General features: G+C 37.2%; 1 protein-coding gene across 3 annotated transcripts; it reads left to right on the forward strand.

Moving 5' to 3' along the window:
- Window positions 1-217: 217 nt before the first annotated feature.
- Window positions 218-21,765, forward strand: LOC131333643 (NADP-dependent glyceraldehyde-3-phosphate dehydrogenase-like). 3 transcript variants are annotated; one of them, XM_058368266.1, is made up of 10 exons: window positions 218-563; window positions 8,674-8,811; window positions 10,289-10,482; window positions 10,873-11,001; window positions 12,940-13,059; window positions 13,212-13,348; window positions 18,034-18,189; window positions 18,580-18,958; window positions 19,810-19,926; window positions 21,296-21,765. In XM_058368266.1, the coding sequence occupies exons 1-10, from the start codon at window positions 431-433 to the stop codon at window positions 21,407-21,409; spliced, it is 1,617 nt and encodes a 538-aa protein (XP_058224249.1). In that variant the 5' UTR covers window positions 218-430; the 3' UTR covers window positions 21,410-21,765. The 3 variants fall into 3 exon arrangements, with proteins under 3 accessions (XP_058224249.1, XP_058224250.1, XP_058224248.1); XM_058368267.1 differs by having other exon boundaries at window positions 8,692-8,811; XM_058368265.1 differs by lacking the exon at window positions 218-563 and having other exon boundaries at window positions 8,496-8,811.
- Window positions 21,766-24,704: the final 2,939 nt, after the last annotated feature.

The following is a 24,704-nucleotide window of genomic DNA, read 5'->3' on the forward strand; positions in this document are numbered from 1 at the left end:
AGCATATACTATCAACTAGAGATGTGCCCGGCACAACTCTTCCGCGCCCCATTCAAATAGCCGAGAAAATGGCAGTTGCATTTTTGACTACTTGGATTGAATTGCATTCTGATCTCTCGTCTTCCTGAGTTTAAGGAGCAATTTGTGTCCCCAGATGCAAAAAAAAAAGAAAAAAGAAAAGACACATCCACCTCTGCTTTGTCATCATACAAAACTCTGATCATTCTATACTTGGTCATCAATTTTTGTCCCTAAAACGTCCTTCCCATAAAGCTAGTTAGCCAATAGTACTATTAGCAAGGAGTTCGATACCAATTTTGTGTTAATTATCGGCTCTGAAATACAATTTTATCTGTAAGGTTCCAAATACTGGAGATGGCTCTAATGTTAGAATTGGGAAAGTAAATATGTAGATTTGTCAACAAAATCAATGGATTTATTAACTTTTGGAGGGCCATGGTCACCCTTAACTATTCCTGTTCTTCATCGGCAAGAATCGTCGATAACGTCAGTCACGGCTGCCGGAAGATCTTCCCTCATGAAGCCAATGACTTACAATGAAGGTACGGATCTTTTCTTTTCTTTGCCAATGGTTAATAGAAAATGGTTTGTGTGGTATTTATGTTAAACTGCAAGATGTGGGGAAAAATGTAAGTAGGAAGTAAGGGTAGCTGGGTTTTCCATATGCACGAAAAAGAATGTGTGTGGATAGCAAGAAAGTGCTAACATCATTATCTTCCACAGTGCATAAACGTAGTATCATTCAGTATTGAATATTTCTTCCCCTTAGTTATTTCTCTTTTTCTATTATCGTTTGTCCCGAATTTGAAACTTTACGTTTTTAGGGTTTGCCCTAACTTTTTCAGGGCTCAATTTACTCGATTTGGGTCAAAAATTTTACATCATAGTATATTTTTGCTATCTTGATCTTTTTGTCCTTTTAGGTCTTTTTTGTCATCTTATATGAAATTTTTTCAACCTTCGTGCACATTTTTATTCTTTCCAGATCTTATCGAGACGAAAACCTGATGTAAGTAGTTAACCCAAATCTAGTAAAAATCAAGAAGAAACAAGAAGTCGGAAAGTCAGAAGAAGTTTGTCCAAATTGACTCATCAAGTATTTCTGTTGTCACTATTGAACTTTGTAAGTTCTAGATGAAATGAGCAACTGTATATATAACTAGTTTCTTTTTTCATGGTTTTACTTTTATATCACCCTATATTGCAATATCTTCATTTTTTTCCGAGGACACTGTGACCAAACAAGGGAACCCCATGAATCTCTACATAGGTGGTACTGGTAGAGATCAAGGATGATTGGAAACCAGGTTCCGGCTCCGATCTCAACCGAACTTTTTATATGGACCTCTGCATACTTCAATAATAAAAATTAAAATAAGATAAAATCAAGTTTACAGAGAAATATCACAAGTATGCAAAAACAAAACTACAAAATTTATTACTCCAAAAGTTATTGCTTAAACATCACTTGTATGTTTTAGCGGCACAATTAATAATTGAGCTCCCGTATCAATCTTATCCACCATATAACTTTCATTAGGTAACGTATAGCTAATTTTATCGATAGGCATAACATAGGAGTATAAAAAAATTTATGCCCCCAACTTAGATAAAATTTGAGAGTTGGATACGACCATATCCTCGACGTATGTCCATAGCCAACCTTATCGAATACTAAAGATACTTGGACATTTTCAGACTCTTGACAGCTTATGAATGAATGATGGGTTGCTAATGAGGCCCGTAAATGACCACGGATCACAAGGCCTACCTATTTTTTTCACAATCAGTCACTTGTACCCCCGTCTAAAGAAGCTAGCATACGAGAGCCAGGAGAGGAAGATCTTCATGTCTTAGGGTGCGTCTTTATTATATTATTATATTACGGGCTAATGATAATAGTACTTAAGTTGTTTATTCTAAATGGTAGTTTTAGTTGATGCATATGAAGATAATGACATGCCTAGGAATCCGTATAAAAACATTAAAGGGATTTTTTCTTGTTTTGCCTTTATTCAAAAATTTCGTGTTTTTTAATTTTGCGCTTAACTTTTGTGGATTATTAATTTGTCTTGTCAAGACGAATCGAAAAAAGTAAAAAATTATAACTTTTATCCATATAATTTCAAAAATATCCAAGATAAAGCCCGAAAAGTTCAAAAAACCATCTTTTAGAGCTTTTTCTTGGATATTTATAAAAATGTTTGGGTAAAGTCATAATTTTTTATTTTTTGATTCTTTTCTTTGACACGAATCAAAAATCCATAAATATTAAGCACAAAACTAACAAACGCAAAATAATTTAAATAAGAACAAAACAAGAAAAAATTCCAAAAAACTTGGAACAAGGGCACAAGGCCTAATCAATTCTCCAGTGATAGATAAATACTAGGGCTGCTCAAAAAATCTGGTGAACCGTGAAACCGGTCCAGACCGAACCGATCCGTACCTTATGGATTTTGTATGTGGATTAATAGTTCGGACACGGATTGAAAAATTAGAAAACTGTGACTCGCGGTTCGGTTCACGGATTTTCATTACGAAACGGTGGATTAACCGAAGCGGAACGTGAGATATTTATTTTATATAAATAATATATATGTGTGTGTATTTATATAATAAATTGTTAGTAATGTTAACACTTTTTTCCACCAATTTTAGTATTTTATCTTAATAATGGGATATAGTGTAGATGAACATAAAATATAAGGAGTAAATCGTAGTTTTTTCGTATAAATTACGGGTAACCTTAGTTGAGTTTCAGTAGTTCGTTTTTTTTCCGGTTCTTTTATGTTATGTAATGTACTATAATGATACAATCCTACTAGTATTTTAGATTCTTTTGAATTTGATTTCTAAAGTAAGCCTTTGGTAGTTTATTTAACAAGTACTTTCTGGTGGTGTTAAACTTAATTCTGAATATAACTTTCTTCCTTTTTATTGTGGGATATATGCTTAAGTTTTATTTTTGCTAAAATTCATGGATAAAACCGTAACTGATCCGTGAGTCACGGATCGGATTGGAACCGGACCGTAGGATTTTTGGTCTGGACACGAATTTCATTTTGTAAAAATCGTGACTAGCGGTTCGGTCCTTGAATTCCTAAAAATCCGAACCGAACCGAACCGCGAACAACCCTAATAAATACCTCCTTTTTTTTCTTCCTAAGCTAGCTTCTGTTGGCTAATACTGACACGTTTGACTTTACTGGACTAGCCGTAGCTTTACTTCCTTTCTTTTCCATTTATCAGTCTCGGCTCTTGATAAAAAGTCCGTATTGCCCTATGATCAATTTATTACAGGGCAAAGTCCACTTGTACTTGCTTGGGAAAAAAGTCCACTTATACCTTCTCTAGTTTGGGCTATGTACGGGCACATTTTCTCAGGTTCAATTTTGTGCATCAAACACTTCTTGTACTTAGTGAAAACATGCAGAGACATTCAATTTCTTCCATGTTAATGGAAGTGTATCTCACATTCTTTTTGAATTAACCTCAGTTTACTCCAAGTAATTCATAATAAATTAATCAAAGAATAAAATGTCTCTGTAAAAAATCACGTCGATCAGATAGTAATAATTCAATAATTTTATTCTTGTTAAAAGGAAACGTAAATTGAAAATTGAAAATTCACTTCAAAGTAAATTCTATTCTCATTTTCCAATCAACTTATAATTTGGTACAGATGTAGTACTCGTTAAACTCTACAATATCATGGACTATTCGGATCCAATTTTTGGTACAAGAGATAGATTAGTTAGATTTAAGGAAGAAGATGTGGTGGGCGTATTGGACTTTTCATTATTTTCATTAGTGGATTTTGCATTTTTTTAGTTAATTGGGTGCATCGATCTGCACATTTTTTGTAAGTACAAGGGGTGCGGATGCATAAAATTGAACCTAAGAGATGCATCCGCATATGATCCAAATCACATGGTATATAAGTGGACTTTGCCCTTGATTATAAGCAACGTACGTCTAGAAAATTATTAACTCTAAGGGGAGTTCTCGTGGTCTTGGCTTGAAACTTTAGATCTTTGCTACATCCTAAGGTTTGAAGTTTAATTCTTATTGCCAACAACTCTTGGAGTTATCTCACCTCACGCTTAAACGTAGGAAATGACTGTGAGAAGGGACATCGAGATTAGTGCGAGATGCACGCAAGCTGACCGAGAACACTCTGCAATTAACCAAAAAGGAATTCTAAACTTCTCATTCTATTCCCCTAGTTTGCTATGAGATTAGTATATTCAATAGTGAACCAGAACACAATGTTTAATTAGGAGAACGCACATGATTTGCATATTATTTGAAAACTAAGAAAGTCCAAAGATACTACATATTTAAGTGGGTTTATGTGGATGGTCCGATGAAAACAAAGTGCTCTGCGAAAACTTTGAAGTAAAGATGTCAAAAGTATGTACCATATACTTCCCGACCTATCCAGCACTACCCGTTCAGCTATAAGCTAAGTGGCTTATTTTTTTGTTCTTATTCAATTTTTTTTTCGTATTTGTTAGTTTTTTTTATCAATTTTTTGGGGATTGTTGCATCGTCATGACGAAAGGAATCTAAAAAGTAAAAAATTATGATCGAAATTCTATTTTTTTTGAATAAAGAAGAAAAAATTGACTTATTGATTTATTTTTGTCTTTATTCAAAAAAATTAGGTTTCAATCGTAATTGTTTTACTTTTTAGATTCATTTTGTCATGACGATGCAATAATTCCCAAAAAATTGACGAAAAACTAATAAATAAGATTTTTTTTTGAATAAGAACAAAAAAATAAGCTACTTGATTTATATTAGCCGAACGGGAAAGGACAAGTGGTTGTTGATCTTGACTTTGAATGGATGAAATCAGCAATCTAATTACGTACTGGTCATGAATATACTTCCTATGAGAATCTAATATGAAATAATATTGACAAAAAACCATGAAATATGAAATCTAATGGAATCTATCAGAATCATGCGAAAAGACTTCAAAACAAAACTTACCTTTATTGGTGCTATGGTCTTTGTAATCATTTATTCTACTATTTATCGGATATCTTTAAACGATCTTGTGTGTCGTTTAATTAATAACACCTCCGTTCCCCAACGAACAGACAAAATAAAGTAATAGCGAATGCAGTTATTGGGAACTAAGCATGATCTTAAAATTAATTAATTAAAGAGCACTTTTTGCAAGGGTCGGTGTTTAGATTTACTTTACACCATACATGACAGCTATTTGAACAAAAACCAGCAAATGTTAAATAAATAGGCTGAATGACATATCCGCAGGCCTAGCCCGCAACCTACCTCACTAGTAAATACGTAATGTGTGTGCGCAAGACTTACAATTTTCCTACTCTTTATTCTCTTCTTGTCAAATGTAAACAAAAAAAAAAAAAAAAAATGCTTGTGGGACCTTAGTCACATAATCTTTCAAAATATCATGCACTTTTTCTCTCAAATCTTGCACTGCGCTCGTGTTCTCCTTGCTCACTTTCAAATATTAGTAGTCTGAGATATGTTTCAAATACATTCTCACGCATTCATATATACATGAATTATGTGTCTTAGAGTGGGACAAAACAGTTTTTTTAAACAATCTTTTATTTTTTTTTCTTCGGCCAGAACCTAAACAATCTTACCATCGATAGTATTAAATATAGAGCTCTATGTGAGAAATGGTCTGTTTGGAAGTTGAGTAAAGAATGAGAAAAGACGGGAAAAATGATTAAGAAGGAAAAGGTAAAGAAAGATGGGAAATTTTTTTACTATTTTTTCTTCTCTAGTTTTTCATGTTTCTTCAATTTTTCCACTACGTACCAACCAAACAGAAGGAGGAAAATTTTATTACTCTTTTTTTTCTCTTTCTTTCTACAAATTTCAAACAAACCCTAAAGTCACCATAGGGTCTATTTCTCTTAAATTTAGATAACTATCTTTACGTTCGGCTTATCTCAATTTTCCTTTCTCTAAATTTTTTAATATTTCAATTCATATATTTTTTATAATTTTGGTTTATTTGTTGAGACGAATAATTAATTCTAAAAATTATAAGAACACACTAAAAAAGAAAATTTAGTACATACCAGTTATGATAATTATCTATAAGAATATTAATTTTTTTTTCAAAATTTAGCAGCCCATAAAAATTAGAGAACGTAAAAATCAAATTGCTAATTTTTTTTCTATTTGTTAAACCTAATCTATTCTATTCTAAAGGGGAATTGGGGAGGGGAATGAATATTTACAGAAATTGAACTCTGCTCATATGCATGGGAGTATCTCCCCTCCACTTGGGTAGTTGATTTGTTCTTTTGGTTAAAAAGAAGAAGAAAAGGAATAGGGGTCGTTGAATTAAGAACACCTATTGACAAAAAAAAAAGAAAAAGAATTAAGAACACCAGCCTCTCACGCTTTAGAACCATCTGTCCCGTAAGAGAAATGAAAAAAAAAAAAAAAAAGGAACTAAATTTGGAAAAATATCCGCAAAGAAAAATAAAAGAACCAATTTCCCACTAAAATAAAACTGGTCTTTCTTGTATCACGTCACCATTACCACTCAGAACCACTCGGCCCTTCGAGCTAACTTTTTATCGTCTTTTTTCGCATGGCTTATTTTTGTTAATTTCTTTTTTATTTTTGTTAAGACTTATTTGTACGGATGATCTCCAAAGTATTTGTGAAATGTCAATTTGGTACCCATCATACAAATCACGTCTATTGCATCTCCAATGTTTATAATGTGCGTTTAAATGGTCCTTTAAATTAACTTTGTCTGTGGTCACCGTCAAGTGTTGGGATATTTATAAAACTTTATCTTTAAACTTTGGCTAATTTTTACCAGTGGTCTCCAAAGTATTAGCGGGATGTTAATTTGGTCCTCAATATACAAATCATGTCAAACTTTTTGACAACACAAAAATTAAGTCAAATCACTGAACATAATGGGTTGCGGCAAGAACGTTTTTGGGAAAATAATCCTATCCCTAAATACGCACAACCATAACCACTACCGGACATCACCTCAATCGCCATATCCCATCTTTCCTGTCACCTCCCAATCGGCAAATACCATAATCGTCACCTAATCCCGATGTCTAAAGCTCTATTAATTGAGAAATCCCTCTGAAACACAGAAAGTCGCCATATCTACTCATTCTTGCGTCGCCTATTCGCCATCGCTGTTTTGACGACCACTATTTTTGTCTGTTCAATCGCATTTCGCCTGTGAGTGTGATGTGTGGGAGGAATCGGAAGGCAAGGGGAACATGCATGGTGGCTGGTGTGAATGGAGAGCAATGATTGGCCATGTGATGTCCTAGTAGTTGAAGGTGGAGAACGTGCTGGAGTGTAGTGGCTGTTGGTACTAATGATGGCCAAGATTGGATAAGGGTTTTGATTTGGATCCAAGGAGTTCTGCAAATAGAGAAGATAAGTGGTGTTTGGTAGTTTGTTTGATAAAATACGTGATTTTTATGTTGGAGACCAAATTGATATTTCGCTAATACTTTGAGAACCATTGGTAAACATAAAATTGAGAAGTTTGACGATAATGCCCTTGTAATTGACGATAAATGTGGACAGAGGTAGTTCCGAGGACCATTTAAACGTGCATTGTAAATGTTAGGGATGCAATAGATGCAATTTGTATATTAGGGACCAAATTAATATTTTAAAAATACTTTGGGAACCATCCGTATAAATAAGTCAATTGTTTAGAGCCTCTTTTTTTTGGAACGTCGTTAGAGCCTCCCTGGCCTAACTTCTTACGGTCATTTTGACAGAGTTTTAAAGGAAGGTAAAAGGGTAATTCCACATACCAACTCACCTAGGTGTCCGCTATGCCTCTCCCTAATCAGCAATTGCCTAGGTGAGTTAGTATGTGGAATTACCCTCTTGCCCTCCTTCAAAGCAACCAAGTCTCGCCCACCCGTTGTGGTTTGGGTGCTTGACCACTGGTGCATGCCCCTTGGGCCCTCTGTTGTGGTGCCATTCTTTAGTGGAGAGGCTCTTGGGCCTGCGTCAGTTGGGTTAGCTCCCACATCAGGAGTTTGGATATTGTGTGTGTCTCATTTTGACAGAGTTATTTTGGTTGATTTCTCTTAATTTTTACAATATTCGGGTTCAATGTTTACAACATATTTTTCTTCTCGACGGAAGGAATTGAAAAAACATTGAAACATAGTCCAAAGTTGATTTTTTTTATTTTGTTTTACACGACGAAACATATTCCAAGGGAAGTTTTTGGGTCTTTTTCGTGTTTTATGTAAATTTTTTTCAACTTTGTCCATATTTTTAAAGTATTTCGATTCCTTCTGTCAAAATAAAAATATGATGTAAAAGATTTGATTTGAATCTTGTAAAGATTATTAAAAGAAACAAAAAGAAGCTTCTAAAGTAATGCGCAAGCATAAAAGTATCTTTTAAGAGCATAAAAACTATTTAAATTAACGAGAGCGAGAATTGAGAACTCAAGCGAGGGAGACACGGAAGGACCGATGACTAACATGCTCCTACCTCATACCTTCCACTCCCTCACGCTCCCCTCGTTTCTCTCCCCTGTTTTTCTCTCTCTAAAACCAAGTGGCAACAGCATCAGAACAACAAAACAAGAAAAAACAAGAAGAAGGAATAAGACAATAATAATGGCAGGGACCTGTGCGTTTTCAGAGATCATAGAAGGCGACGTTTACAAGTACTACTCCGAAGGGGAATGGAAGGTCTCAAGCTCTGGCAAAACTGTGTCCATCGTCAACCCAACAACCAGGAAAACCCAATTCAAGGTCCAAGGTAAATACAAAAAATTCCCTCCTTTGCTTTATCAAACAAGCCTAACTAACCATTTCTGTGGTTTTTTTTTTTTCAAAGTTTTTCTAGCTTTGGGTTTCTGATTATCTGTTGCGAAATGGGTCGATAGATTTCTTACTGCTCTGTTTTGTTTTGAGTAAAAAAAAAAAAAAAACCCTTCATCTCTCTAATTCTAGCTGTTCTTTTTTTCTCCTCAATATTTTATGTTTCCGGTGATCTGTTGCGAACTTGGTCGATAACTTTCTTACAATTTCTGGTGTTGAATTTGGGAAAAGAAGAACTATGATGTATGATCACTGTGCCTGTGTTTCCCATTTTCTTTTATCGTTTTCTGAAAAACCATTTGTAAAATATGTTCGGTTAACCGTTTGAAACTGTAATTGAAATATCCATTTCCAAAAATCAATTTTGAAAAAGGTCCAAGTATAAAAATGGCATGTTGTCTCCAAACTTAATTTCTTCTGCAACCACGGACCCAGAAATTTGGCTCAGTGAGGGCGCATATTAGTTATAACGTTGGAATCTTTTTAACTAGTAAAACTTATTACCAGAATGTCTGAAGCTCATTATAATCTATATTATAAAATAGAGCAATTTCTGTTAAAAATGTCTAGGCATATAAATGAAAGAACTATCTACAACCGTTAGATCACTTCCTTTAAAATTTATGCTCGTACGATTAGGAAAAAATAAAAAAGGAATACTTGTTCTCACCTTTTTCTACCAAATCTCAATCTCTCTCTCTTAAATTGGTTCTGATACTTTGTGAAAATGGAAAAGTGAATTTGGAGGCAAATGTGTTCATGCACGGGAATTACTAAGAGATATGAAACTTATGTTGAAAGTGCCTTTAGGCACGGGCAATTCGCTAGTAATACGTATTCAATTGCTAGTAATATATATTGGTGATGACTGATGATGAGTATGTTTGAACGAAAGGAGGGTTTGAAAATTTAGCACTCTAAGAATTAGTCTGACAAATTCCACATAAAGAGAATTTTGGAGTAATATTACTGGAACGTATCAAAAAATTTATTGGACATAATTGAAATAGATGAATATTGATGAAATTTTACAAAATTTAGTGGGGGCCATGCCTCCGTGGGCCCCTACCTCAGTCCGCCCCTGTCTACAACGCTGTTTTGAAATTTCCAAACCAAATTGGCCTCGTCAATGTTTCTAACTGAATTCTAGTTTTTGGGTTGGAAACCAAGTCGACAAATTCTTTCCATTTCCATGTCAAATTAATTAATTAATTAATTAATTAATTATTATTATTAGTATTTGGTCCAAGTTGACAAATTTCTTTCTATGTCCATCTTGAATTTTAGGGGGGAAAAACATTGCTCTCCCATTAATTCTAGCTCAAGTTTTATAGCTTAAGGGTATGAGACAATCTTTTGGCTTTTGTATATGGGGTTGCCAATTTCCTTACTATTTCTTTGCTGAATTTGAGTAGCTTGTAATCAAGAAGAGGTTAACAAGATTGTGGAATCTGCAAAGGCCGCCCAGAAATCATGGGCGAAAACGCCGCTGTGGAAGCGGGCAGAATTGCTTCACAAGGCGGCTGCAGTGCTTAAAGAGCATAAGAAGCCCATTGCTGAGTGCCTTGTGAAAGAAATTGCCAAACCTGCTAAAGATGCTGTCACTGAAGTGAGTGTATGGATTGTGTAGAGTTCTTTTGTTGCATGATGTTTTTTCTTTAGCATGATATCTAAACTAAATCTGGGCACTAATTGATACTTTGTACTAAATGCATATGTAACCATACCATGTTATGATGAAGGAATATTCTGAGTTGGTATGAACTCAAAAGTAAAGTCGTACTCGTGCTACCTCGTTATCACAATTTTTCGCTCGCAATTGCATTTGTTTTTCTCTGCTTATCTAAACTGCTTTACCTTTGATTAGCTGCTGCAGTTTTTTTTTTTAACTTAGAAACATTTTGACATTGATTTTGTGAAGTTTTTATGCCGTGTGCATCGCGTATGCACACCCTTTAAGTTTGTAACATGTGCTAAATTGGTTTTGTTTTTGATGAAGGTTGTGAGGTCTGGGGACTTGGTGTCATACTGTGCCGAAGAAGGGGTTAGAATTCTTGGGGAAGGGAAGTTTCTGGTGTCTGATAGTTTCCCTGGAAATGAAAGGACCAAATACTGCCTCACTTCCAAGGTTATTTTTGTTCTTCACTCTTTAGATTTGTTTCATTCATTAGGCATGTTGTAATATCTTTTATTTCGGTGGCCCTTTATTGACTTTCTTTTCCCTCTATTTTCAGGCCAAAGTGTCTCTCTTTTGTACCTAACACTTTAAAAAATAAAAGGTCATTTTCAGTTTCTCTAAGGGAATATTATGAGGCATGCAGTTTTCGATGGAACTTATAAAGTCTTGCATATATACTGGACTATTGACCTTGTCATATACCTCTGTGCCACATAAATGTATATCTGTATGTACGCGGTATATCATAGCACTCAGATTTTCAGTTGTCACCGCATTGTAGTATAGGTGCTATTAAAATACACAAGAGAAAGAAACAAAGCAAACCAATCTCATTTGGTTGGTTGACCATGATAAAGCTTGTTAGTTGGTTAAGGAGAGGTTGACTGCCACATAGCATTGTCCAACAAAAACTAATGATTATATCATTGAAGAGGACTGGTTTATTTAGGTTAATGACATCACAAGATCGTGCCTAGACTTTTACGAATATGGTACGGTATTTGTTATGCTAACATAATCTACGAGTCAAATTGTAAAGATAATAAACAAATTGATATCATAAATATTTGTCCACTCGGAGGTTTGACTGCAATGAAAACAAACTTTGTCCTTTAATTTGGAGGGATAGTAGAATCCATAGCCATCTTTCCCAGACCATTACATACTAAATTGTTGAAAATGTTGTGGACAAATGAGCCTAAATATGTGTATTTGTTTGGAGGATGAGATATTGAGATGAAACCAATGAGATTTTCTCGTCGGTAAAATTGTCAACTTGTTAAGCAAGATTTTTTGGGTATGTTCTTCCACTAAGAACCAAACATACCACAAGAAAAAGGATCAAGGGCATGCCCTTGAAGTCTAGGCATACACTGCAGGCTCAAAAGAGCACAACCAGAAACAAAAACACCAACAAAGAAAACAAAATATACCCCAGAAAACAAGAAGGGCCACAGACTAACAGAACCAAAGCTACACAGGGATTTAGCAACTGCTTCATAGCTATCCATTCAACAACACCTATAAGAGGCACAGGACACTTAAGGGCTAAACATCCTTTGAGAAACCTCCCTCTCTACTTATTAACAAAGATTGATTGTTAGTTCTAGCACTTCTGTCAGTGCTTGGGGCATTTACACCCCCTTTACCGCGCATTGTCATTATATGTTCCTTCAAATTGCAAACAAGAAAAGTCCAGGCATATGAAAAAACCCAGATTACTGATCCTGCAAATGCTGTTCAATAATAAGAAGCTGAATGAGTTATTTTACAAGTGCTTCTCTTAGATTTCCACATTTGAACCATCCACTGGAACTATACAATAATACTTATTTAAAAATTATTTAAAAAACCATCAAACCATCTGAATGCGTGGTTAGTTTCAAAATTCTTGATTCCTATACCGCCAACCATCAAATCAGCTTGTTCTTTCTGAGAAATCGAATTCCTAAATTTTGAGTCATTAATCTTCTTTTAAGATCGCCCTTCCTGTAAATCACATTTCTTAGCATACCTATGGGGTTGGTTGATTCACTGAAGTTGGTGATGGTAGTCCACTTTTAGTAAATTTACAGCATGCATCGGTCATCTAAAGCTAGGAACAAGTTCATAAGCAGTTAGACCATTTTAATTTGAAAAAAAAAAGAAACAGTTATATCATTTTAAGAAATTTCTTGTGAGGAGGTGAAAAGTAAATTTGTTGCGGGCTATTCAGCTATGCGTTGAAATCGAAACCAATTGATGAAACGTATTATTCTGGTCACCTTGTTCCTTGTTTTAGTTGTAATAAGTTGCTTATCTGTAATAAGATGTCTGAATGACTCTAATGACATGACCTGACCTTTTGATTCAAGATATGATAGTCATATGACTTGTGTTTCAATTCAGATTCCACTTGGTGTTGTTCTGGCTATCCCACCATTCAACTATCCTGTCAATCTTGCAGTCTCAAAAATTGCTCCTGCACTAATTGCTGGTAACTCCCTTGTGCTCAAGCCTCCCACCCAGGTAAGGACATGACACTTGAAAATGCATCACTGCGTTGTTCCTGTGTATGAAAGGTTGTATGTGATTGCATATTACAGATCTTTGTACTGACTTCCTTTCTGCGATTATTCCTCTTTTTTTTTTTCTAATAATTGAGTGGATTACCAATTCAGGGTGCTGTAGCTGCACTTCATATGGTGCATTGCTTTCACTTGGCTGGTTTTCCAAAAGGCCTTATCAGCTGCGTTACTGGAAAAGGCTCGGAAATTGGAGATTTCCTGACAATGCATCCTGGAGTTAACTGTATAAGGTGATTCTTTGCGGATCAGAAGAGATTTAATACTTCAACAATCCAACTAGATATACACACACAACAATCCAACCACAACACCATCCACAACCCCTCACATACAAGTGTGGCCCACACACCACAACAATCCAACCACAACACCATCCACAACCCCTCACATACAAGTGGGGCTGTGTACCACCTACTTTTGTATACTTCAAAGCTTTTCTTTCAATTCTCCACCCTTCAGGAATGTTGAGTTGTTTTGTTCCCTATTATGGGATGTCTTGCAAATAATTAAACATGTAAGCGCATCATATATGACGAAGAAGGAAACTCATGCGATGCGGATATAATAGCATCTTTTGGTGGGATGAATGGTGGTGGTCCTTCCTAACAAAGAGGGTTTTTGGAACTTGTGGAAAGGAAACCTAGTGAGGGAAAACTAGTGGATTCTTTATCTTTTTTTTTTTTGCAAGGAAAATAACTTACCGCATGTTTGATTGTGATGAGAAACTTAGAACAAACTTAATGTGGCAATTTTCAAAGAAATAGACTTTGGATGACCCAAAACAACAAGAAAGGTAAATGAGGAGTAAAATCACTTTCCTGTAATGTTCCCTTAGATTTCCCCTTTTCTCCCATATTAGGAACTGTTGGAATATTTAAGTAGTTGTTATGAGTCTTGTCCCACATTGGTTAAACAAGTCTTGTAACAAGTTATCTCTTAATATAAATAATAGTTATTTGTGTTAGGGTTCATTAACACTCTATACACTTTTTCTCATCTCTGACAACATGGTATCAAAGCTTAATCTTAACCTACCACCATAGCCAATCTTAACCTACCACCATAGCCACTGCCGCCCTACGCCACCCACCATCACCGCTACCTCCGCTATCATCTTGACGCAAAAAAAAAAAAAAACCCTAAAACGACCTACCCAAACCCTTTGGAATCCTAAAACAACCTACCCACACTCATCAAAACCCTAAAACGACACTGTTCATGCGACTGTTCATCGCAGCACTGTTCATGTCACTGTTCATCGGTACTGTTCATCAGATACTGTTCACGCGCACTGTTCATCTGATACTGTTCATTGCGGCATCTGTTCACGTCGATCTTGCCATTTTCGATTAGAAAACCCCTATTCAATCTGCTTGTCTCTTGGCGATATGATTTAAGGTGATTTTCTGAGATACAATCTGTTCCTCCTTCGTCCTTGGTTGTGCCAAGTTGTTCTCGATGCGGGTTGGTGTTCATGGATGGTCTGCGGTACCGTTTAGTTGTGTTAGTTTAGTGTTTGGTTCAGTATTTGTTTGGTGTTGCTGTTGGTATTAGCCTTGAGTTTTTTGCACTTGCAGCATAGTAGTTCTTGTTGCGGTCTTTCTTGAGTTGATGATTATTTCGTTCGTATTGGAGATTGGTTACTGATTCGTTGTTGGGTGGTTGTTTCTCTCGACTTTAATGCTATCGGATCCTGTTTATTTGGGCCGTCATCTTGTCTTGTGAGTTGATGATGTTCATTGCTTGGTGATCTATTTTATTGCTTATTAGTTGTTCGGTGGTTCTTCGTCGGTTGCTAGATTGGTGGGTTGATTATTTATTGGTCGGTAGTTGGTGACATATTTGGTTGGTTGATCTATCGATAGTTGACTAGTTGCCTCTCATTGTATGAGATATTTTTGCAATGAAATCTGATTCTACTTCCGCTGTCTCTGGTGCTTTTAGTTCTTCATTCAGTCGTGGCCGTAGTTGCAGTCGTGATTCTGGGTACAGTGATCAGGATTTTGACCATGTTTTTGGTGGTCGTGATTCTAGTCATGGTGGTTGTGGCTTTCGTCCTAGGGGCCGCATGTCAGGGGGAGGTGGACATAGTCGAGGCCGTGTTTTCAGACTGTGTACTCATTGTGGGGGAACAAATCATACAGTGGAGTACTGCTATGACCTACATGGTATCAGAGCTAGACTTTCGGAGGCTTTTCCCCTTTGTTTGTGCCATAGTTGCACTTTGTTTCATTGTGATCCGTGTGTTCTGGATCCTTTGTTAACCTCTCCACGTGCGAATCGGGGGTCGCACGTTCGGGGGAGTGTTGGGATTTGTCCCATATCGGTTAATTATCTCCTCCAAAACTAGTATATGAGCCTGGGCAGCCTCTCCACTCTTCGCCAATTGGTTTGGAGTTATGTTCATACTCTTGATCCTGACCGGGACAAACTTGATCCACGGTCAATTCGGTGTATTTTCCTGGGATACTCGCGCACTCAGAAAGGGTATAAGTGTTACTCACCGTCTCTACGTCGTCATTTTGTTTGTGCTGATGTCACGTTTAATGAGTCATTACCCTTTTACTCGGGTCACCGTACTCCAGTTGACCTTCCTGCTGAGACTGAGTCTGTGTTTCCTATTTGCGTACCATCTGTGCCACCCTTGCAGGTGTATGTTCGTCGGCAGAAAGTATTAACAGCCCCACCAGTGCCTTCCGCGGCGCCTCCTCCGTCTCAAGATCTAGTTCCACAACCACCGACACCTCCACCACCGCCACCACCACCACCTCCGCCTCCGCCTCCGCCTCCACCTTTATCATCACCTGGTCTTCCTATAGCTCTTCGCAAAGGTATTCGGTCTTGCACTTCTCACCCTATTGATCGTTTTGTGTCTTATGCTCACTTGTCGCCGTCCCTTCGTGCTTTTACTACTTCTGTTTCGTCTATTTTTGTTCCTAATACTGTTCGGGAGGCCTTATCTATTTCCGAGTGGCGGACAGCTATGGAGGTTGAGATGTCTGCTCTACATGACAGTGGCACTTGGGAGTTGGTTCCTCTTCCGCTAGGAAAGTCTACTGTTGGTTGTAGGTGGGTCTTTACGGTCAAATATCATCCTGATGGGTCTGTTGAGCGTTACAAAGCTCGTCTTGTTGCTAAGGGCTATACTCAGACTTATGGTGTTGATTATGCTGAAACTTTTTCTCCAGTTTCCAAGCTTGGTTCTGTCCGCCTTCTTATCTCCCTTGCAGCCAATCTTGGTTAGCCTTTATTCCAGTTGGATGTTAAAAATGCCTTTCTTCATGGGGATCTCCAGGAGGAAGTTTATATGGAGCAACCACCTGGGTTTGTTGCTCAGGGGGAGCGTAATCAGGTATGTCGTCTTCGTAAAGCACTATATGGTCTTAAGCAGTCTCCTCGGGCCTGGTTTGGCAAGTTCAGTGATGGAGTTTTGAAATTTGGGATGAGTCGCTGTCAGTCTGATCATTCGGTTTTCTCTCTCTCATCTGACCGAGGGAAAGTATTATTGATTGTTTATGTGGATGATATTATTATTACGGGCGATGATCAAAAAGGTATTGATGAGTTGAAGGTATTTCTGCAGAGTCAGTTTCATAGATCTGGGAAGGTTGCGATATTTTTTGGGTATTGAGGTTGCACGATCTAAAGATGGCATTAGTTTATCACAGAGAAAATACGTGCTAGATATTCTAGATGAGACTGGTTTATTGGGGTCAAAGCCTGTCGATACTCCTATGGATCCTAATGTCAAACTGCGTGTTGATCAGGGGGAGCAGTTTTCTAGCCCTGACCAATATCGTCGCTTGGTTGGTAAATTGAACTATCTTACTATTACACGTCCAGATATCTCGTTTGGAGTTAGTATTGTGAGTCAGTTTATGTCTGCTCCCCGTTTTCCACATTGGGAGGCCGTTCTTAGAATTGTAAAGTATCTCAAGGCTCATCCAGGACGTGGTTTGTTTTATCGAGCTAATAGTCACTTACGTATTGAGGCTTTTACTGACTCTGATTGGGTAGGAGGACCTTCTGACAAGAGATCCACTACAGGATATTGTGTTTTTCTCGGTGGAAACCTTGTCAACTGGAAGAGTAAGAAACAAACAGTGGTTGCACGGTCTAGTGCAGAGGCAGAGTATAGAGCTATGGCCCACACGACATGTGAGATTGTATGGGTGCGATCTTTTCTTGAGGAGATAGGATTTAGCGTACAATTGCCAATGAATATGTATTGTGATAATCAGGCAGCAATTCACATTGCATCCAATCCAGTATTTCATGAGAGGACTAAGCATATTGAAGTTGATTGTCATCTGGTGCGTGAGAAGTTAGTTGGTGGTGTGATAGCTACTCCCTTCGTGTTTACAAGTGCTCAGTTAGCTGACATATTTACTAAGTCATTGTTCAAGCCCCGGTTAGAGTTGTTATGTAGCAAGCTGGGACTTTGTGATATCTATTCTCCAGCTTGAGGGGGAGTGTTGGAATATTTAAGTAGTTGTTATGAGTCTTGTCCCACATTGGTTAAACAAGTCTTGTAACAAGTTATCTCTTAATATAAATAATAGTTATTTGTGTTAGGGTTCATTAACACCCTATACACTTTTTCTCATCTCTGACAACAGGAACCACACTAAGGAACAAATTAAAATTTTTATGTTCCTTCCTTACGCTTCATTATCGTCAATTTTTAAACAAAGCCCAACTCTGTGGATAGGAAACAAAACAAAATCTTAAATTGGGAAGCCTACCAAACTTGGCTTTTAGTGATTACATTGACCACCTTTCGAGAGGTCAACGGAGAAAACGGATTCATGTAGCCCACTCTAATCGATTGGGTCTTAAGGCTCGGCTTGGTTTTGTTATTGACCAGCTGACTGTCACATTCTTTCCACTTACAAGTTTCACTACTCTTGCTCAGTTTTACGGGTGGGGACACTGGAGTTGCAATCTCGAAGAAGGCTGGGATGATCCCTCTTCAAATGGAACTGGGTGGGAAAGATGCGTGCATCATTCTTGAGGATGCTGATTTGGATTTGGCAGCATCCAACATTGTTAAAGGAGGCTTCTCTTACAGGTGATGAGATGTGATTTTATTGATAACTGCCATCGTAGATTTTGTCCAAACTTTTCAACTTAGGAATTATTAGTTTTATCTTAAATTTGTTAACTATCTTTTGGATAGTATTTACTTCATTTACTGTCAAATTCATATGATTTCAAAGGTTTCCACTTCACCATTTGGTTAGAGCGGTTGCATACCAAATCAACAGTCCACCCTTCCCCCGCCCCCAAACACAAAGAAAAAGTGTAACTACGTTTTCTTGACTTACTGCAGTATACCTTAAAAGAGATTACATCTATAAAGGTATTTGGATATTAGAATCCTTAGGCTTGGTTTGGATCTTGGACTTATGGAGTGATCTGTGGATCTTGTCGTAATTGTTATATGCTTCAACCTATACAGTGGTCAGAGATGCACAGCAGTTAAGGTTGTCTTGGTAATGGAATCTGTAGCAGATGAACTTGTCAAGAAAGTCAATGAGATATTGGCAAAGCTGACTGTGGGGCCACCAGAGGATGACTGCGATATAACTCCAGTTGTCACGGAATCCTCAGCCAACTTCATTGAAGGGCTTGTAATGGATGCAAAGCAGAAAGGAGCGACGTTTTGTCAGGAATACAAGAGGCAGGGCAATCTCATATGGCCGTTGCTTTTAGACAATGTTCGACCCGATATGAGGATAGCGTGGGAGGAACCGTTTGGCCCAGTTTTACCTGTTATTAGAATTAACTCTGTTGAAGAAGGAATACGCCATTGTAATGCTAGCAATTTTGGTCTTCAGGTATGGGATTTACTCACTTTTCCTTCTGATATTCTCACTGAAATTGAGGGAGTTGTTTCTGTAGACTTTTAATCTTTTTGACACAGACTTCTGTATGGGTATCGGTGTAGGGTATATATCTAAGCGTCGGGTTCATCTAATTCTCTTTCCTAGGATACACAGACACGGCAAGATATTCATCGCCCTTAGTATGATTCTCTGCAATTTGTCATACACGTTTGGTCCATATTATTGGAGTGTTATGCATAGTTGTATGGTCAGACTCAAACTAGGAGGTATGTCGTTGGTTGAGTATCCTATCAAACATTTTGAACAAGTATCTGAGACGATTAGCTGAGCATCGTAGGTACTTAGATGCATTTAGAAAGGAACCATGTAGCATAGTTTTTATTTTGTCCTCGATGATACGATTTCTCTCTCTCTCATGAAAGGGCAGATGCATATATATGGTGATTCTACATAATAAGAGTGAATATACCCGCCCAGATTCTAAAGGAAGATTCAACATGTTGATTGACGCATTTGACGAATGATAGAGCCCCCCACGAGAGGGAAACAAACATTTGAGTGTTGCATTTTTGGAAAGTATCTTTTACATTTTTGGGTTGTTTGAAACTTCTAACTTTCTGTAGATTCGATGTTGTCAAATTTCTGAGCAAGTTTCTGCTAGTTCAATGTCACTTCACTTAACGAAACAGATAGATATTAGAGTTTGCTTGGTGCATGGACGTAGGGTTTCTTAAAGAACTATAAAAAATAATTGGCATTCGTAAACCAGTGAAATATATGGCAATTGTAGATTTAGTTCCTTTAGTCTATCCTTGTGGTTATGAGCTGATGTATTTACACAGGGTTGTGTCTTCACAAGGGACATCAACAAAGCGATTTTGATTAGTGATGCAATGGAGACAGGAACAGTTCAGATTAACTCTGCACCAGCTCGTGGACCGGATCATTTCCCTTTCCAGGTGAATTCTCTCTCCAAAATGCAGAAATAACAGAAACGTTGAAGTTGGTCTGGAATTTTGTGGTTTTCACTAAGGCTCCATTTGGTTGGATGTAAAATATTTTACACCTGAAAATATTTTCCATGTAAAAAAAAATTTTCCAATTGTCTTCTGGTGTTTGGTTGGAGTCCAGTTTTATTTTCACAACTGAATAACTCATCTACTCGGCCTACTGTAGCATTGGGTATTTCGAAAATGTTTAGGAGAGAGATGAAGGACATTTCCACGTGAGGAATGCTACATGTACACTTACCAACCACACTTCTCTCACATATATGTGGGTTCCTCTCACAATTGTCAGATGGGACCCACCCATATGTGAGAGAGTTGGGGTTGGGGATTGGTAGGTGTGTACTTATCAATGGAGTTTCCAACCTGGCTTGGTGCACATGGGTAGAGGGAGTCTTCCTGGTGTGTGTGTGTGTGTGTGAGAGAGAGAGAGAGAGAGTCCTACTTGCAAACCTTTTGCAAGCCACGCGAGTGTGAAACAGAATTTTCAATCAACCAGTCCAGCAGAGACGAACTTGTAAAATAACTTACGGGGTTTACGGCAGGAAGTCATTTTAAGCCGAAAGTGGTAAAAGATTTTCCCATAAAATTCATTTTTCGGATTTTTCAAGAACCAAACATTGGAAACCATGTAAAATGTTTTTGGCTAAAATATTTTACATCCAATCAAACGGAGCCTAAGTTCGTATGAGAGCACATCGTTCTAGTGGCATAACACAGTCAAGTTGGAAATCTTTCATGCATGACTTTTAGGCCCAGTTTGTTTGTCTGGATCCAAGTATTAGAAGGGGACTATATATTTTGTGTTTGGTTAGACTTTTTGTGGTCCAGACTAAATATCCGTCCGATACAAAATCCTACAAACATGGGATACCGAGCACCATGGTGGATGTAGCATTTTATTTTATTTTTTGGTCAAATGAAAAGTGAGGATGTAGCATTATTAATCCCTTCACTAGTACTCTGTTTTTTTAACAGACTTTACTACTACTGAATAGCATCAATTATCCTTTGGTATTATATACCCCTTAATTATTAACTAGTGGGCCTTAATGCTTTTTTTGGATCATAGATTTATTAAGGGATTTACCAAGGAAAGCAAATTTATCTTTTTTACTTTATTGTCTTTGTCATCTTTTCCTTCCATGAATCACTTTGCATCCTTGTATACTACCACTCTTACCAGCCATTCCGGGGATGTATTTTACTTAACTTTGCCAGTTTTACTAGGAAAATCGATGTGTTTTTTATGTTCGTAATTCCATTCTAACTATAAATTATTTGTTAGAGATTTTTATGGAATCTGCCATTTGATACACAGGGTCTTAAGGACAGCGGAATCGGTTCGCAAGGAGTAACCAACAGTATTAATATGATGACGAAAATCAAGACCACTGTAATCAATTTGCCCTCTCCTTCTTACACCATGGGTTGATGATTCCAATACGTAATAATTCATCAAAAGAATGTTATTAGCTGAGTGTCGGCTGCTGCTGGGATAGTGAACATTTTCAGTATGTTTAGTTCTTTGGAATGTCAAGTACAAGATGAGTACAAGGGTTTATACCCACTAGTAGTATATATGGTTATTACCTTTTTTTGGCTTAAAATTATAGGCCTTTTGCCACAGGAATATGAGCTTTGAGCGGAGGAAATTGGAAAACCGATACTTGTATTCTACTAGTCGCTTTGTTTTTGTTTTGTGGATCAGCTACTAATATTTGGAGTCGTGGTTATCACACCCAACTTTTATATAGACATTTTGTTAGTGTGACCGGAGTTGGCCAAAAAGATGTCTCGATGCTTAGAGGATCCACCATGGAGATGCTAATGTTGACAGCCAAATTTAGATTTTATACCTTGAAATTAAAATGCCCATTTTTTGGTTAAGTCAAAATAATGCATTGATATGCGGAGTGTTTGGCTGCTGCTGGGACAATGAGCATTTTTAGCATGTTTAGTTCTTTGGAATGTCAAGTACAAAATGAGTATAAGGATTATAATACCAAGGAATATGAGGTTTGAGTGGAGGAAACTGGAAAGTGCTGATACTTGTATTCTACTAGTGGCGTTGTTATTTGTTTTTTTTGGATCAGCTACTAATATTTGGAGAGTGGTTCTCATACCCAACTTTCGAACAATCATTTGGTATAGGTGAGAGCATAGCAAAATTACAAAGTGAACAGTAAGAGTTTTTATACAACAAACACGTCACCAATCTTGGTGCTACATTGGATCCACGAGTGCTTACTGGAAGGGGTCCTATATCTTTCACTATCCATAGGGAATTGCGGCTTCGAGCAGGTTCACTGCTGCCATGTAGAGACCTGAAATAATTTTCTTTTACTTTATAATTTTAAAGTATGTTTATTGTGTATAATATATATGTGGAGCTTTTGTGTAGTTGTAAAATAGTAGTGGGGAGAGGAGGTTGTGTTTGATAGTGGAGGGATTAAAGTGTAAAATCAATAGAAGTATATACTACATGTTAGGTGTACAGGAGAAGATTCATATCTCCACCCCACACTCTCTCTCATCTGACGCTTCTCTCTCTCTCTCACACTCGAAATTCTTGCAATACAACCATAGATCCTTAGAACCCATGTGTATCTCACTTCATTCTAGTGTCTTTGATTTGATCGCGCGGATTGAGCTCGAGAAAACGTATTTGGCGGATTTTGGTTTTGGAAGGTCTAGGGCTTGTTTGGCGTGCTTGGGTTTACTTCTAATCTTCGAGGTAGGAATTTCTCGCTCTCTTTATGTGTTTACGAGTAGATTTGGTGTACGCCCGATTTTCGAACACGTTAATTAAATCATTTATAATTGATTTTATAATCCATAAAACTGATTTAAGAAATGAAATTTTATCAAACAGAGTTTAGCAGCGGAAATCTCAAATACCAAATTCAAAACTACTTAATTGTCTTACGACCCAACGAAATAAAACAGAGTTCGACAAATGTGATAACACTTTTGAAAATTCAAATAACAATACTTTAAATTAACAGAGCTTCTAAGGGTAAGGCAACCAAGGCTCAACAAACTCCCCTTCGTCAACTGGGAGGTCCTCACTCTGGTATGGATCGTCTTGTAGTGAATTCTGTCATTTGGTCTCTTGATTACCTGGCATGAAATGCCAGTCCAATGGTACTATAATAAGTTTTGAAACTTAGTAGATAATCCCAACCCTACTAACTCCTTACTCTACAGTTAGCAGTTCAACAGTAAAGCAATTGATAATACACATAAGGTACAGAATAATAGAACATTGTCTTCTTTTTTACTATACATTATCTTACATGAATCTAAGGATCCTCTCCACGAGATCCTTTTCCTTCCACATCAACTAACTACAATCGTCTCATGGGTCCACTATTCCTCTTGCTTATCCTGTACTAGGGTCCTAGGTGAGCACACTTAAATTATGTTCTTAGTATGATCTCACTTTTAATACCATAACAGGAGGATCGAGTCATCCCATGACGCATCATACATTAGGGTCGCACATCACCTACTACTAACTATAACCATTTCATGGGACCTATTCCCTCTTGAACAAAGAAGCAAATTTTCCCATGACGCATTATACATTAGCATCACAACATTTCTCAACACTGGGCCCCATTGGTTACCCATTTTAACACAGGGCCCCATTGGTTACCCTTGCCATCACTATGGCTCAAATCACAATCCACACACTCACACTTCCAACACTTTACCATTTTCTTAATATCGTCTACATGAATCACTACTCGTAATCGTCCCGTGAACGTAAGTCCATTCTAGCACGTAGAACATGATACAATCAATAATAGCTCAATTCATAATATGATACATTTCAATGAGATAAAAGTACATATCAAATAATATTGTGCGAGTAAGAAAACACGTAGTATTTTATGATGGGCCAAAGCCTTTAAGTTATTTAAATTTTAATGAACAAATATATAATTTTATCAAATTTGAGGATTTCCATTAGTATTTTCGAAATCCGTAGGATATTTATAATCTGGTGAATTTAAGAATCTTAGTGTTACTGGGTTGAAGTCTATATTTGTTTTATCTATCTATCTATTTACTGTTTCATTTTTTTTCATTTACCAATATACCATTTGGTTTTAAACTGATCAACTTTCTTACTAACAATAAAGTAAGTTACTGTACAGTAATACATTTTAATATTAGGTGAAAGTACATAAACACCCCATCAACTATCATTCTTTCTCGTAAACATCCCTCACATTTAAAAGCGCCCATGGAGACTCCCTCACCTATTCCCGTTACCCAAGTAACACCCTTCCGTCTCAGAACTATTTTGCTAGGAGGTCATATGTCAGCAAATTAGGCATTTTTTGGACAAAAATGTCCTTTGACAATCCACAATCTACCATTGTCGCCACCACAATCTACAATCCACCACCAATGACTTCACCACCTCCACCATTGTCGCCACCACAATACCAAACCATTGCCAGGCACCAATCACCACCACCAAACCCCCCTCCCCACTCGGTCTCCAACAGTCACAACTATCACAAACCACAAATCACCAATTTCAAAAATTCCCAAAATCAAACCCTAACCCCAATTTTAGAAATCTCCGAAATCACTTTGAATTAACGTACAAGCTATCATTTCAAAAATTTCCCTTACGCAACAGCCCCTCTCATTCAACCGAATTGACTCAGATTTGTAAAACCATCAAACTAGTGCCGTCGAATATAATTATT

The sequence above is a fragment of the Rhododendron vialii genome, chromosome 7a (genome assembly GCF_030253575.1).
Source record: "Rhododendron vialii isolate Sample 1 chromosome 7a, ASM3025357v1".
In the NCBI taxonomy this organism is placed as follows: domain Eukaryota; kingdom Viridiplantae; phylum Streptophyta; class Magnoliopsida; order Ericales; family Ericaceae; genus Rhododendron; species Rhododendron vialii.

What these genes read in the sequence shown, in the direction of transcription:
- LOC131333643 (XM_058368265.1), top strand. Translation starts at nt 8,520, where the DNA reads ATGACTAACATGCTCCTACCTCATACCTTCCACTCCCTCACGCTCCCC. An exon ending in AATACTGCCTCACTTCCAAG is followed by an intron (nt 11,002 to 12,939) that starts GTTATTTTTGTT and finishes GTTTCAATTCAG; the next exon opens with ATTCCACTTGGTGTTGTTCT. An exon ending in CTAGCAATTTTGGTCTTCAG is followed by an intron (nt 18,959 to 19,809) that starts GTATGGGATTTA and finishes GTATTTACACAG; the next exon opens with GGTTGTGTCTTCACAAGGGA.